Source organism: Rhinoraja longicauda, chromosome 3 (genome assembly GCF_053455715.1).
Source record: "Rhinoraja longicauda isolate Sanriku21f chromosome 3, sRhiLon1.1, whole genome shotgun sequence".
Classification (NCBI taxonomy): domain Eukaryota; kingdom Metazoa; phylum Chordata; class Chondrichthyes; order Rajiformes; family Arhynchobatidae; genus Rhinoraja; species Rhinoraja longicauda.
In genome coordinates, this window is record NC_135955.1 from 25,100,245 (window position 1) to 25,115,579 (window position 15,335).

Consider the following 15,335-nt stretch of genomic DNA (forward strand, 5'->3'; position numbering starts at 1 on the left):
ATCATCATTGAATTTCCCCACTCCTGATTTTATGATGGAAGGAAGGTTATTGATTAAGTAATGATGATTGGGATTAAGACACTGCCTTGAGCATTTCCTGCAGTTATTTTGGACTGGTTTAATTGACCTCCAACAATCACATCAAGAAGCCCTGTGAAAACTGTAGTCAATGGGCACCACTCCTGTGCTTTAATCATATGTTGCATAAAGAATGACAGTTGTGGTCGTTGGATTGAAAGTTAATTAATCCAGCCCGGGAATAATTGCAGGAAATGCTCAGGGCAGTGTCCTGGTCCCAAACATCATTACTTCACCAATGACCTTTCTTCCATCAGAAGAAGGGACATTCATTCATGACTGCATAATTTTCAGTTCCACTCACAACTCCTCAGCAAAGGAAGCAGTACTGGTCAGCATAGACCAATACTTGGACAACATTCAGGCCTTCGTTTGATATGTGGAAAATGAAATCTAACACTTAAAATGTGCTACTGTTGCTTGCTCAACGTGTTCCAGCAGCATAACCCAAGCATCAACAAGACATCCTAAACCCTTAACCTCTACCATATATGGGAATAATAACAGACCAGATTGCCTTGCATTGTGATGCCTTCAGTAGCACTTGATCTTATTCCTGGCACTTTCCCCCTATAGGCAATGTGGTAATATCTTAACAAAGAACATAACAGCTCAGCAACAGGCCCTTCAGCCCCCAATGTCTGTGATACCAAGTTAAACTAATCTCCCCTGCTTGCACATGATCCATATCATTCCATCCCTGCATATTAATGTGCCATTCTAAAAGCCACTTAAATGCCACTACTGTACCTGCCTCCACCACCACCCCCGACTGTGCCAGGCACCCACAACTCTGTGTATAAAATCTTGCCCCGCACACCTCCTTTAAGCTTTTCCCCTCTCACAAAGCTGTGCCCCCTAATCTTGCACATTTCCAGCTTAGGAGAAAGGATTCAGACTATCTACCCTATCGATGCCTCGTCTAATTTTATGTATTTCTGTCAGATCTCCCCTCGGCCTCTGATGATCCAGGGAAAACTATCTAAGTTTGTCCAATCTGTACCTCTAGCCAATATCCTCTAATCCATTCCAATAAACCTTTTCTACACCCAAGCTGAATCCTTCACATCCTTCCGGTCATGAGCGAACCAGAACTACACACAGTACTCCAAATGTGCCCTAACCAAAGTCCTATAGAGCTGCAACATGACTTACTGACTCTTATATTCAATGCACAAATCGATAAAGGCAAATGTACCATATCCCTTCTTCGCCACTCTGGATATTAGTGTTACCATTTTCAGGGAGTTATGGACTTGGATCCCAAATTTCCTCTGTTGCTAAGAATCTGCTAAGAATCTTGCCATTAACTATATACTTCCCCCTTACATTAGACCTTCCAAAGTGTAACATCTCACTTGCTCAGATTGAATTGAATTGAATTGAATAAATTTTATTAGCGAAGTGTGTATACACCGATCAGCCAAAACAATATGACCACTGACAGGTGAAGTGAAGAACATTGATTATCTTGTTACAATGGCACCTGTCAAGGGGTGGGAAATAATAGGCATCAAGTGCACAGTCAGTTCTTGAAGTTGATGTGTTGGATACAGGAGAAATAGGCAGGAGTAAAGACCTGAGCAACTTTGACAAGGGCCAAATTGTTATGGCCAGACGACTGGGTCAGAGCATCTCTGAAATGGCAAGGCTTGTGGGGTGCTCCCAGTCGGCAGTGGTGAGTACCTACAGTTTGTCGATGGGGGAAAGGTTGCAGCCAACAACCTTCTCAGCTGATCGAACGATGCACTGCAGCCTCCGGATGTCATGCTTGGTGGCTGAGCCAAACCAGACCATGATGGAGAAGGTAAGGACAGACTCTATGATGACAGTATAAAACTGGACCATCATTACCTGCGGCTGATTGTGTTTTCTCAGCTGCCGCAGGAAGTACATCCTCTGTTGGGCCCTTTTTGACTGTGGAGTCAATGGTGGACTCCCATTTAAGCTCTCTGGAGATGATGGTTCCAAGGAACTTAAATGACTCCACAGATGAGACTGTGGTGTTGTTGATGGGGAGTGGGGGGAGGGGAGAAGGGGCTCTCCTAAAGTCTACTGTCAATTCCACTGTCTAAAGAGCATTGAGCTCCAGGTTGTTGCGATGGCACCAGGACGCCAGCTGTGTCACTTCCCGTCTGTAGGCAGATTCCTCCCCATCCTGGATCAGTCCAATCAGGGTTGTGTAATCCAAAAACTTAAAAAGCTTGACAGAGGAGTCTGTGGAGGTGCAGCCGTTGGTGTAGAGAGAGTAAAGTAGAGGGGAGAGTACACAGCCTTGCAGTGCTCCTATGCTGAGGGTCTGCGGGTCCGAGATGTGCTTTCCCAGCCTCACATGCTGCTTCCTGTCTGTCAGGAAGTTGATGATCCACTGACTGAGGGGTTCAGGCACAGTCAACTGGGAGAGTTTGGAGTGTAGTAGCTCTGGCACAATTGAGTTGAATGCAGAGCTAAAATCCACAAACAAAATCCTTGCATAGGTCCCCTTGCGGTCTAGGTGCTGGAGGATGAAGTGCAGGCCTCGGCTGACTGCGTCATCCACTGATCTATTGGCCCAGTATGCAAGCTGCAGGGGGTTTGTGATATTTTTCAGGTGGGCCAGCACGTCTTTCAAGGGTTTTCATGATTACAGAGGTCAGTGCGACAGGCCTGTAGACATTAAGACCAGTAATCCTTGGCCTTTTGGGTACAGGAATAATAGTGAAGATTTTGAAGCAGGCACGGACAGTACAGGTTTGCAGGGAATGGTTGAAAATGTTTGTGTAGACTATGTCAGTTGTTCGGCACAGAGTTTGAGGGTAGAAGGGGAAACATTGTCCGGTCCTGGAGATTTCCAGCTTTTCTGTCTCCTGAATAGCTTTTCCACCTCCTCAATTGCTATTGTTAGTGATGGAGAAGTGGCCAGACTGATGTTGGGCAGCAAGGAGGGGGTGGGTATTGGACGAGGGCCCAGTCTTTGCAGACTGGAGTCAGGCTGAAAGTGGGTGTGAAGTGGTGATTGGGGAGGACTGGGTGGGGAAGAGTCCAGTCTTTGCAGACTGGAGTCAGGCTGTGAGTAGTTGTGAAGTGGTGATTGGGGAGGAGTGGTTGGGGGAGGGAGGGAGGGAGGGAGGGAGGGGGTCCCAGGGTTATGTTTCTGTTTATCGAACCTGCAGTAGAACTTGTTCAGGTCGTTGGTCAGCCGAAGTTTGTCCAAGGGGGGGGGGGGGGTGATTTCCTCTTGTAGCTGGTGATTTCTTGCAAGCCCTTCCACACTTAGCTGAGAACTTGCTCCTCAACTTCTCAGAGTACATTTCCTTGGCAGCTCTGATTCCTCTTCTCAGCTTGTACTTGGCCTGCCTTTAGATGTCTGCATCCTCGCTTCTGTCGGCCTCATCTTTAGATTCTGAGTTCTGCTGTGAACCAGGGCTTGTCGTTGTTGAACCAGATCCAGGTCTTAGTGGGAATGCAACTGTCCTCGCAAAAGCTGACATAGGATGTCACAGTGTCTGCATATTCATTGAGTCTTGTGGTTGCTTCCCTGAACACATTCCAATCAGTGCAATCAAAGCAGGACTGGAGGTTTTCAATGTCCTCGCTTGTCCACTTTTTCATTGTTCTGACCACAGACCTAGCAGATTTTAGTTTCTGCCTGTAGGTCGGAATAAGGTGAACTAAACAATGATCAGAAAGACCCAGAGCCGCCCGGGGAACAGAGCGATATGCATTCCTGATTGTGGTATAACAATGATCGAGTGTTCTCTCCCCTCTGGTGGGGCAGGTAACGTGATGTCTGTATTTTGGAATCTCTCGGCTGAGGTTTGCCTTGCAAAAATTCCCCAAAACAATGACCATGGAGTCACTCATTACCTGGTCAGCGAGTTGCGTTTGCGCCTCACGTACGCAGGCTAGAGGGGGGGGGAGTAAACTCCAGCGAGAATAAAAGAGGTAAATTCCCTATGAGAATAAAAGGGTTTGCAATTTATAAAAAAATATTCCAGATGAGGAGAACAGAAGTTAGACAGTACGTGATGTTGCTGCACCAGCCCTGGTTTAGTATAGAAGTATATACCACCGCCTCTTGATTTTCCTGCTGCCTCTGCTCTGCCATTTCTCCGCTCATTCCTATGCCTGATTTATATCCTGCTGTATCTTCTCCAGAAACACTGTAGTGGTTGAAGAAGGCTGCTCACCAGCACCTTCTCAGGGGAAATTATTGATGAGCAATCAAAAGCTGGTCTTGCCAACATGGCCCTGATCCAGAAAATTGATTAAATAGGAAAAAGGGAGCTCCATTGCTGATCAACAGACAGTATCGAATTAGAACTGAAGTTAAGTGACATTAGACCTGTCCCAAGTCCAAACAGAGGACAACCTTTCCAATGGGTTTGCAAGAACACAGAGGCAGCCATCGTATATTAACTGCACAAGAAATAGAAGCATGGGAAGGGCATCCAGCCTTTAATCTTGCACAAAAAGATCTTATCTGTTTCTTTTGCTCCAGTTTCCTGCACTATTCCTTCATCCCTTCATCCTCTTTGCAACCACAGTGCCAGTGGCGAAATATCCTGACAAAAAGTTTTTCATTGTCCTGGGTAATAGAATGCATTTTTATACAGTTTATTGTTTTGTATTATAGGACTGAAATTACAGGTGATTGGTCCCAAATAAAATCTTAATTGATATATATGAAAACCGATATCTGTACTACATATTCTTCCAATTTTTCACAAAGTACGAAGTTTCCGAACACCCAAAAGTAATGTTGTTTTGTGCTCGGGGATGAACACATCTGTTTCGGCGTTTCCACTCTTCCTTTTAACGCTTTGATTTGTGCTTGGCCCTGGATTTCTGAGCCCTGCCAAGGCCTCACATCCCGGGCACTACATCCCAGGCATTGCTGCTGCAGGCAGTGCACGACCCACCAGGCATTTGACAACATGTCAGGCTATTTCAATAGGCGTCCTATAATTACAATATAGAAGGAGATCTTTCAGCACAAGCTCACAAAACAATTCCATTGACCACTCATTTTCTCTGTAGTCCATTTTCCCCAATTTTTCATGCTGTCCCCAGATGTCACCACCCACCTGAACACTAAGGGACAATTACAGTGGACAGTTGAGGTTGAAAGGGTCAGCAGCTTTAAGTTCCTCAGTGTGCACATCACTGAGGACCTTTCCTGGACACTGCACACGGACACAATAACAAAGCCAGCGGCTCTTTTTCCTGAGAAGACTGAGGAAGTTTGGCATGAACGCCAGCATCCTCACAAACCTCTACCATCGAGAGCCTGCTGACGGGCTGTATTACAGTCTGGTACTGGAACTGTTCTGCCCACAGCCACAAATCACTGCAGAGAGTGGTGAAGACGGCACAGCACATCACTGGCAACTGTCTCCCGGCCATTCAGGACATTTTCTACCGGTGATGCCTGCGGAAGGCACGCAGCATCATCAAGGACCACAGCCACCCAGCACGCAGGCTGTTCTTGTTACCGTCAGGCAGACGATACAGGAGTATGGCTGCGCGTTCCACCAGACTTAAGAACAGGTTCTACCATCAGGCCATCAGGCTTCTGAACTCATAAACACATTTCACATCATATATGTTGATTATTTTAATATTGTCTTTTTACCTTACTAATGTTATTTTAATCTTATTTATCATTGGAATATTACTGCTGAGGTGACCGGTTGTCTTGTCAAATACATTTCATTGTATCATTGACCCTGTGCCAACCTACATATGACAAATAAAAACTATTATAAAATTAATCTATCAACTATCTTTGGAATGAGGATGTAAACCAGGATATCCAGGAGAAACTCAAAACAGATGGCACTTGTGGTCAGTATTGAACCCAAGTCTCTGGAGCTGTGAGGCAGCAGCTCCACCACTCCATACCATAAAGCAGGATCAGTTAGAAAGGTTTATATGCTTACATCTCCAATATCCATCCACACCCCCACACCCCTGTTGATTGATGATTGATCCATTCATTCATTCACTCATTCATTCATTGATCGATTCAATGATTGATCAATCAGTTGATACATCAGGGACATAGGCACTTCAGCCCACCAAGTAAATACTGACCATCGATCACCCATTCACACTAGTTCTGAGTTATCTCACTTTCGCATTGGCTCCCTGCACACCAGGGGCAATTCACAGAGAGCAATTAAGGGAGAGCCAGTGGACTTTCAGAAAGCCTTTGATAAGGTCCCACATAGGAGATTAGTGTGCAAAATTAGAGCACATGGTTTTTGGTGGTAGGGTACTGACATGGATAGAAAATTGGTTGGCAGATAGGAAACAAAGAGTAGGGATTAATGGGTCCCTTTCAGAATGGCAGGCAGTGACTAGTGGGGTACCGCAAGGCTCGGTGCTGGGACCACAGCTATTTACAATATACATTAATGACTTAGATGAAAGGATTAAAAGTACCATTAGCAAATTTACAAATGACGCAAAGCTGGGTGGCAGTGTGAACTGTGAGGTGCATGCTATGAGGATGCAAGGTGACTTGGACAGGTTGGATGAGTGGGCAGTTGCCTGGCAGATGCAGTTTAATGTGGATAAATGTGAGGTTATCCACTCCGGTAGCAAGAACAGGAAGGCAGATTATTATCTGAATGGTGTCAAGTTAGGAAAAGGGGAAGTACAACGAGATCTGGGTGTCCTTGTTCATTAGTCACTGAAAGTAAGCATGCAGGTACGGCAAGCAGTGAAGAAATCTAATGGCATGTTGGCCTTCATGACAAGAGGAGTTGAGTATAGGAGAAAAGAGATTCTTCTGCAGTTGTATAGGTCTCTAGTGAGACCACACCGGGAGTATTGTGTGCAGTTTTGGTCCCTAAATTTGAGGAAGGACATCCTTGTTATTGAGGGAGTGCAGCGTAGGTTCACAGGAATAATTCCTGGGATGGCTGGACTGTCGCACGTTGAAAGAATGGAGCAACTGGGCTTGCATACACTGGAATTTAGAAGGATGAGAGTGGATCTTATTGAAACATATAAGATTAAGGGATTGGACACGCTAGAGGCAGGAAACATGTTCCCAATGTTGGGGGAGTCCAGAACCAGGGGTAGGCCATTTAGAACCGTGATGAGGAAAAACTTTTTCACCCAGAGAGTTGTGAATCTGTGGAATTCTCTGCCTCAGAAGGCAGTAGAGGCCAATTCTCTGGATGCTTTCAGGAGAGAGTTAGATAAAGATAGCGGAGTCAAGGGGTATGGGGCGAAGGCAGGAACGGGGTACTGATTGTGGATGATCAGCCATGATCACAATGAATGGCGGTGCTGGTGCGAAGGGCCGAATGGCCTACTCCTGCACCTATTGTCTATTCTCTATAAAAGGTTTTTCCTCATAGGATGAGAATGAGGTTTCTCCCAGATGAGAACTAGGTGAAAATTAGTGTCGTTCTATGGCTTATTGGGGTTTGGAACTCTTCTGCTTCCCTGAGGCCTTTGTTGAGCAACATGATCGACACTGCAATGTGATAAGGCAACGTTGATCCCTTGGACAAATGCCAGCGTGGCTTGGCTGATGTGCCATTGCAGTCACAAAGCAGAAGTAATGATCTTGTCAGTCAACCTGTCCCTCCAACTTCCTGCATGGACAGCAGCCTTCACATTTGGCAGCACATTCTGTTCTGCCTCAAAAGGTTTGACCCAGGCACTTCGGTTATCACTTACTAATATTGCATGCTTACTTAGAATTCCCAACACAGGACTATCTACAATCATTACTGGCATTGTGAAAATTTAAAAGACAAATATTGCAATAGGGAATGATTCAAATTTAGGTTTTCTCAGTATTTTGAAATGGAATGAAACCTGCAGCTGGTGCTTAGCTTCTTTGGCTGGTACCTTTCTTCAGACTAATTGTGGTATTGGGGTGTAGAAAGCTTGAAGAGAGGTGGAGCAGGACAAAGACTGTCAAGTGATAGGTGAGGGGAATTTTTGATAGGCAGATAGTTGGACAACGGCCAAAGATGATAAGGCAACATGTGTGAGATAAGGACAGAGACACGAATTGTGAAGCTGAAGAATGGAATATAGGGGGGGATGGAGGGTGAGGTAGAAGTAGGTAAATGGGTGCAAATCCAGGTGGGGCACAGGGAAGGAGAAGATTCTTCTGCGGGTGGAGGAGAAGAGGAAGCTGTTTGCAGGTTAGATACCTAAAATTGGAGAATTCAATGTGCCTGTTGTAAGATTGTAAGCTACCCAAGTGGACTATGAAATGCTGTTCCTCCAGTTTGCAAGTGGCCTCACTGTGGCAATGAAGGAGACCCAGGGCAGAAAGGTCAGAATAAGAATGGTAAGGGAAGTTAATAAGGCAGACCGACAGCAAGTATACAGTGAAATGGTTGCCAAGTCTGTGCTTGTTCTCACTTATGTAAAGAAGGTCACATCGATAACACCAAATCCAGTAATTAAGATTAGAGGAGGTACATGTGAACCTCTGTCTCGCCCAGAAGGACAGCTGGGGTCCCTGGATATATGTGAGGGAGGAGGCATAGGTACGTGTTACAATGTGTCTCATACTGACCTTTCTGTCCTGAACCTCCTTCATTGCAAAAGTGAGGCCACACACAAACTGGAGGAACAGTACCTCAGATTTCGCTTTGGTAGCTTACAAACTAATGGTATGAACACTGAATTCTACAATTTTATGTAACTAATCTACTAATAACTCCCCCCTTTTTTCCTCCTCTCTTCCCTGTGGCCCACCTGGATTCGCACCCATTTATCCCTTTCTCCTTCCACATATATTCCTTCACAATTCGCACCCTTCTCACACCTTTTGTCTTCTCATCTCTGGCCTTTTTCCAATGATCTGCCTAGCAAAACCCCCTCCTCACCTGTATTCATTTCCCAGGCTTTGTCCTTCCCCCCCCTCTCTTCCAATTTTCTTCCCCTGCACCACCACAATCAGGCTGAAGATGGATCCCTACCCAAAGCGTCACCTATCCATGTTCTCCAGAGATGTTACCTGACTTGCTGAGTTTCGCAGCAACTGGTTCAGTGATTTGTGTCTTATCCAAGATTGCCATCTGCATTCTTCCCAAAGTCATGCTTGATTATTGTGGTCCATTGAACTTGAGGCCTGGCTGCTGTATATGTGCATAAAGTGCTGAGAGGTGATTAAACCACCGGGGAGAGGATGTGTGTGCTCTGCCCCAGCTGTGCACTGAGTTTAATGGCAAACTGGGAGATCAGATGCAGCTGGCATCTAACTTGTTTCCAACTTCTGCATTGCAGTACACAGAATATCAAGAAATTGCACGCCCACGCTCTGCACTGTGCCAACTGCTTTGGAGCATTGCAATCCTTCCCAATATACAAGACTTATGATCATTGCTACCAGCGTATTCTCCCATCAATAATAAAATGTTCCCATGTTATGTATTTTACTTGCAGAAAGTCTGAAACCACTTGGTTCCATAACACCACTTCTGGTAACTGAAAGATATAATATCAGTTCTGGGATCCCTTTAGCATAATTAGGCTCAGCTTGGAGATATATGTGAAAGTTTTATAAAATGATGCTCATGGTTTTCACTTTGTTTTTAAGCTTCATCACCCATCCCAAGGCTTCCGATTTGGAACTGTGCGTGAAAGCAGTGCGGAGGATTATGTGAAGAGGATTTTTCCAGAGATTAATGAATATATGAGGCGGTATAATGTACCAGTGACACCAGATGGTGTGAAATGCTTGAAGTGAGTAGTTTGATTATTTGTGTATTATTAAACCCATTTGTGCCTCAGCTGCAACTCAATAAGTAGAACTGTATCATGCTGTATCAGATGATCTTCGCCAGAGACCTGACCTCAAGAGATAAGTTCACAGTGGAACCAAATTCAATGACTTCCAAATGTACTTGAAGTGCAACTTACGAGCTAAGGTGAGTGGGAATCATTAAGCAGCTCTTTCGAAGAGACGGCACAATAGAGTGATCAGAATGGGAACCCGCTGAACTGTTTCATTGTCTGTCTCAGTGGCTTTCTTTTCCATGAAGTGGATGTTGTGTTAGGTTGGGAATAGACAATAGGCAATAGGTGCAGGAGTAGGCCAGTCGGCCCTTCGAGCCAGCACCGCCATTCACCGTGATCATGGCTGATCATGCGCAATCAGTACCCCGTTCCTGCCCTCTCCCCATACCCCCTGACTCCGCTATCATTAAGAGCTCTATCTAGCGGCACGGTGGCGCAGCGGTAGAGTTGCTGCCTTACAGCGAATGCAGCGCCGGAGACTCAGGTTCGATCTTGACTACGGGTGCTGTCTGTATGGAGTTTGTACGTTCTCCCCGTGACCTGCGTGGGTTTTCTCCGAGATCTTCGGTTTCCTCCCACATTCCAAAGACGTACAGGTATGTAGGTTAATTGGCTGGGTAAATGTAAAAATTGTCCCTAGTGGGTGTAGGATAGTGTTAATGTGCGGGGATCACTGGGCGGCGCGGACTCTGTGGGCCAAAGGGCCTGTTTCCACGCTGTATCTCTAAATCTAAAAAAAAATCTAAAATCTAACTCTCTCTTGCAAGCATCCAGAGAATTGGCCTCCACTGCCTTCTGAGGCAAAGAATTCCACAGCTTCACAACTCTCCGAGTGAAAAAGTTTTTCCTCATCTCCGTTCTAAATGACCTACCCCTTATTCTTAAACTGTGGCACTGGTTCGGGACTCTCACAACATCGGGAACATGTTTCCTGCCTCTAGCGTGTCCAATCCCTTAATAATCTTATCTATTTCAATAAGATCCCATTTCATCCTAAATTCCAGAGTATACAAGCCCAGTCACTCCAGTCTTTCAATGTACGACAGTCCCGCCATTCCGGGAATTAACCTTGTGAACCCATGCTGCACTCCCTCAATAGCAAGAATGTCCTTGCTCAAGTTTGGAGACCAAAACTGCACACAATACCCCAGGTGTGGTCTCACTAGGGCTCTGTACAACTGCAGAAGGACCTCTTTGCTCCTATACTCAACTCCTCTTGTCATGTTAGGTTGGGGAAGAGCTGCCTTGTTTAAAGTTCTAATGTAGTGCGGAGTGATGGCACAAAGTTTGGGGGAAGGTTCCCTTTACATCATCAACAAGCCGAAGCCACACAGCTGGGGACAAATAGAGGCAGCTGAGGTTGTGGTGACATTCACTGTCATCTTTGTGTCACTCAGTCTTTGCTGCAACTTCAATGCGCAAACGAGAGCAATCCTTTGATACAAAGATATCTACCTGTATTCAGAGCTTATGGCTTTAAAGATCTTCTCTTGTTGCTGCGAGCATTGTTTCCCTCCTATTTAAAGGTCTTTTCCAGTTAACAACACACCCTTCCTTCCCTAACCAAAGGTGTAGGTCTATCCCCATAAGTTGTTCTGCCTTCGCTTTACTACAAGTAGGGTGGCACAGTGGTGTACATGTAGAGTTGCTGCCATACAGCGCCAGAGACCTGGGTTCTGGCCTGACTACAAGTGCTGTCTGTACAGTGTTTGTACGTTGTCATGTGACTGCGTGGGTTTTCTCCGGGTGCTCTGGATTCCTCCCAAACTCCAAAGACGTACAGGTTTGTAGGTTAATTGGCTTCTGTAAAATTGTTAATTGTCTCTAGTGTAAAGGATAGTGCTAGTGTACGGGCTGATCACTGGTCGGCGAGGATTCGGTGGGTCGAAGAGCCTGTTTCCACGATGTATCTCTAAAGTCTAAAGTCTAAAGTAGTCAGCGCCAAAACTCATTCTTCTAAAGTGAGATCTGACCACCATCTGGGTGTCCAGCAGCATCAGTAAATGGACAAAGCTATAAACTATACTTCTTTCTGGCAGGGCACCAAAATTTGTTCTAATGTTGGTCGTTATTTGATAGGACCATTAGACTTTTAATGGAACACTTTGAAAGACCATTGATTAAATACTTTAAGCTGCTCACCAATAAAGTAATGTTAATACACAGTATATAAGAATATAAGTTAATAATATCCCACGATTATCAGAGAGTTCAATGAGTAAACAAAGATTCTGTACCTTTAGAAATTGAATTATTTTTGTGGTTAATTTGTTGCAGTGATGGTTAATATTTCCACAGTTTGATTTTTTGCTGGAACTTTGCTTAGCCGATCTGAAAAGAACAAAAAATAGTGGCTAAAAGTAGTTGGTTTTCTTCAGATTAATGAGATATAAGTTTCTCAGAAAACTATACTCTTTGATTTCTATTTTTGTGAATAGTTTGAAGATAAGATCGAAAAAAAGATTAAGAAAAGAATCATATGCATTTATGCAATATTGTCACAACCTTAGGCAAAACAATGGCACGATAGGAGCTACAGATTGATTCATAGTGAATGGCACAGTGGCACAACAGTTGGTGTACTGCCTCACTGTTCCAGGGACATGAGCTCGATTCTGATGTAAAATGCTATCTATACTGAGATTGTACATTCTCTGCGTGACCACACAGGTTTCCTCCAAAATCCTCAAGATGTGCCAGTAAGTTAATTGTAAATTACTTCTTAGTGTGTTAATGGCAATGAGGAGTTGATGTGCATGTGGGAGAGAGATCATGGAGTGCAGGGAGTAATGAGGGGCAGAATGGAACCAGCAGGATTGTTCACTTGGCAAAGGTCTGTGGACTGGATGGACTGAATAACTTCTCAGGTGTTATAGGGGCATAGACCAGTATAACACAGGAACAGTGTAGGAAGGAACTGCAGATGTTGATTTAAACCGAAGATAGACACAAAATTCTGGAGTGACTCAGCCGGACAGGCAGCATCTCTGGAGAGAAGGAATGGGTGACGTTTCGGGTCGAGTCCCTTCTTCAGACTGAACAGGCCTTTCAGCCCACAATGTTTATGCTGAACATAGTCAAATAAAATAAAATGAAAAGTAATTATGATTATAATGTGGGAGAGCATACAACTGATTTGTGCAGGACAGGTTCCCACAAAAAGCAGTGGGATATTAACTGGGTTTTTTTGTGATGTTGATTGAGGAATCATTTTTGGGCTAGCTTTTCAAGTCAATGCCATAACCATATAACCATATAACCATATAACAACTACAGCATGGAAACAGGCCCGTTCGGCCCTACCAGTCCACGCCGACCACTCTCCCTGACCTTGTCTCATCTACCTGCACTCAGACCATAACCCTCTAATCCCCTCTTATCCATATAATCTCTTAAATAATAAAATCGAGCCTGCCTCCACCACTTCCACCGGAAGCCCATTCCATACAGCCACCACCCTCTGAGTAAAGAAGTTACCCCTCATGTTATCCCTAAACAATGCCATAGGATCCTTTACACCTGATTAAGATGGTGGACAGGATCAGGACTTAGCATCTCATCCAAAAGTTACTGCTTCTGATAGCTTAAGCCTTGTACCTTGTAGCCGAAATGGGATATGAACACCCGATTTTGTCATTCAGAAGAAAAAATCCTTCTATCGACATATAGCTGACAGGATTTGAATAATTTAATTGCAATTTGAATTCTCTAAAAAGAAATATTAATTATGTAATCAATATTTATTTTGATTAATAGTTTTGGTGAACAAGATGCAAGCACACCCGATGTTGTGATTGGGTCCCGCCAGTATTTCATAGCGTTAAGGTTTAATATAGATGGAACATGCTGCGCCTTTTCGACATTTTTCTGCGGCAGCGAACAGTTTTAAAGTAAATGATAGGGAACATTGACTCTTCATAAATTATTGTTCAATTTAAGTAGATTATATATTGATTAAAAAGGTGAAAATTCATTTTTGTGCAAGGAATGTTTTGAAAGAGGTGACTTTAAAAAAAAGTGATTGCTTGCTCTATAGATTCTGAAATAGTCTCAGCACATAAGGGAATAGCAAACCTGGCCCCACTATTGAAGGAGGGAAAATAGCAACCTACTGACCTGTTGCTTATCGTTAGTAGAACAGTGAACAATATTGCACAGGAACAGGCCCTTCAGCCGACTATGTCTCTACTGACCATGTCAAGTCAAGAGTGTTTTATTATTTAGTTTTGTTTAGAGATGCAGCACAGAAACAGGCCCTCTTGAGCCCACCGAATCTCTGCCATCCAGTGATCCCTGCACACTAGCACTATCTTACGCGCTAGGGACAATTTACATTTTAACCTAAGCCTGTTAACCTACAAACCTGTATGCTTTTGGAGTGTGGGAGGAAATAGGAGCAGATGTAGAAAATCCACGCAGTCACAGGGAGAATGTACAAAATCCTTACAGACAACACTTGTAGTCAGGATCAAACCTGGGTCTCTGGCACTGTAAGACAGCAACTACCACTGCACCATCGTGCCACCCCTGTCACATGTCTCGAGATTCTTACAAGCAGCAGCACAACAGATATGTAAACATAGTACTCTGCAAACACCATTATAGACAATGGTAAAGAAGTTTAGTATATAAAAAACATACAATAATATTGCAAAGACAAAAACAATGCCCCAAAGTCTATGTAGTTCAGAGTTTATTTGGAGATATTAGTATTTAATAACCTGATGGCTGTTGGGAGAATCTGCACTTAAACCTGGACGTAGCAGTTTTCAGGTTCCTATACCTTCTTCCCAAGATTGAAATGAGAGTATAGTCAGGGTGGTGAGGGTCTGTCTACGGCAAATGATATGTTGACCTTGCAAGAAGATTTGAATACAGGAGTATGAAAGACTTTCTGGTTGTATATTGCCGTAGTAAAACTGCATCTGAAGTGTTGTGCAACTTTCTGGGTAAAGTAAAGGGCCTGTCCCACTTAGGCGATTTTAAGGTGACTGCCGGCGACTAGGCTGTCGCCGAACGTTCACCGGGGTGTCGCGGGCATGATCGTGAGGAGTCTTCAAAGAATCGTAGCGGATCTCGGCGCGTCGCTGAAAAAATTTCCAGATAGAAATTTCTCGGCGACAGCTGGCTTGTCGCCAGGTATCGTTGCTTATTGTGGGCGCTGTCGCGTGCTGTCCCCAGGTTTGCTAGGTTGTCGCAGATGCATTTAGAAGCACGTAATATTAAATTAAGTAAAGGCATTTGAAGATACCATAAAATACTTGTGTTTAACCAATTTATTTACCGTCGGGACATTTGACAGGTAGATTGGAGGCGACAGTTTGACAGTCAGGTAAGCGTGGGAATTTCGCGATGTTTATGGCCATCAGCAATTACTTTTAAAGTAGGCTCCCAACCCAGATATGCAACCCAGAAACCAGATATGCATCTCCCGTACATTTTCAAAGAATGCCCACACTCCGCACAAAAATCCATTTAATCACATTTAAAATTAAATT

The 15,335-nt window shown here is 44.3% G+C and overlaps 1 protein-coding gene across 1 annotated transcript in view; it reads left to right on the forward strand.

Annotated features, from left to right (window-relative positions):
- Positions 1 to 15,335, forward strand: part of grin3a (glutamate receptor, ionotropic, N-methyl-D-aspartate 3A) — a 153,139-nt gene that overhangs the window by 92,422 nt on the left and 45,382 nt on the right. The window contains exon 4 of the mRNA XM_078394990.1: positions 9,638 to 9,783. Coding sequence (XP_078251116.1) covers positions 9,638 to 9,783 — 146 coding nt within the window. The remainder of the gene's footprint in view (positions 1 to 9,637; positions 9,784 to 15,335) is intronic.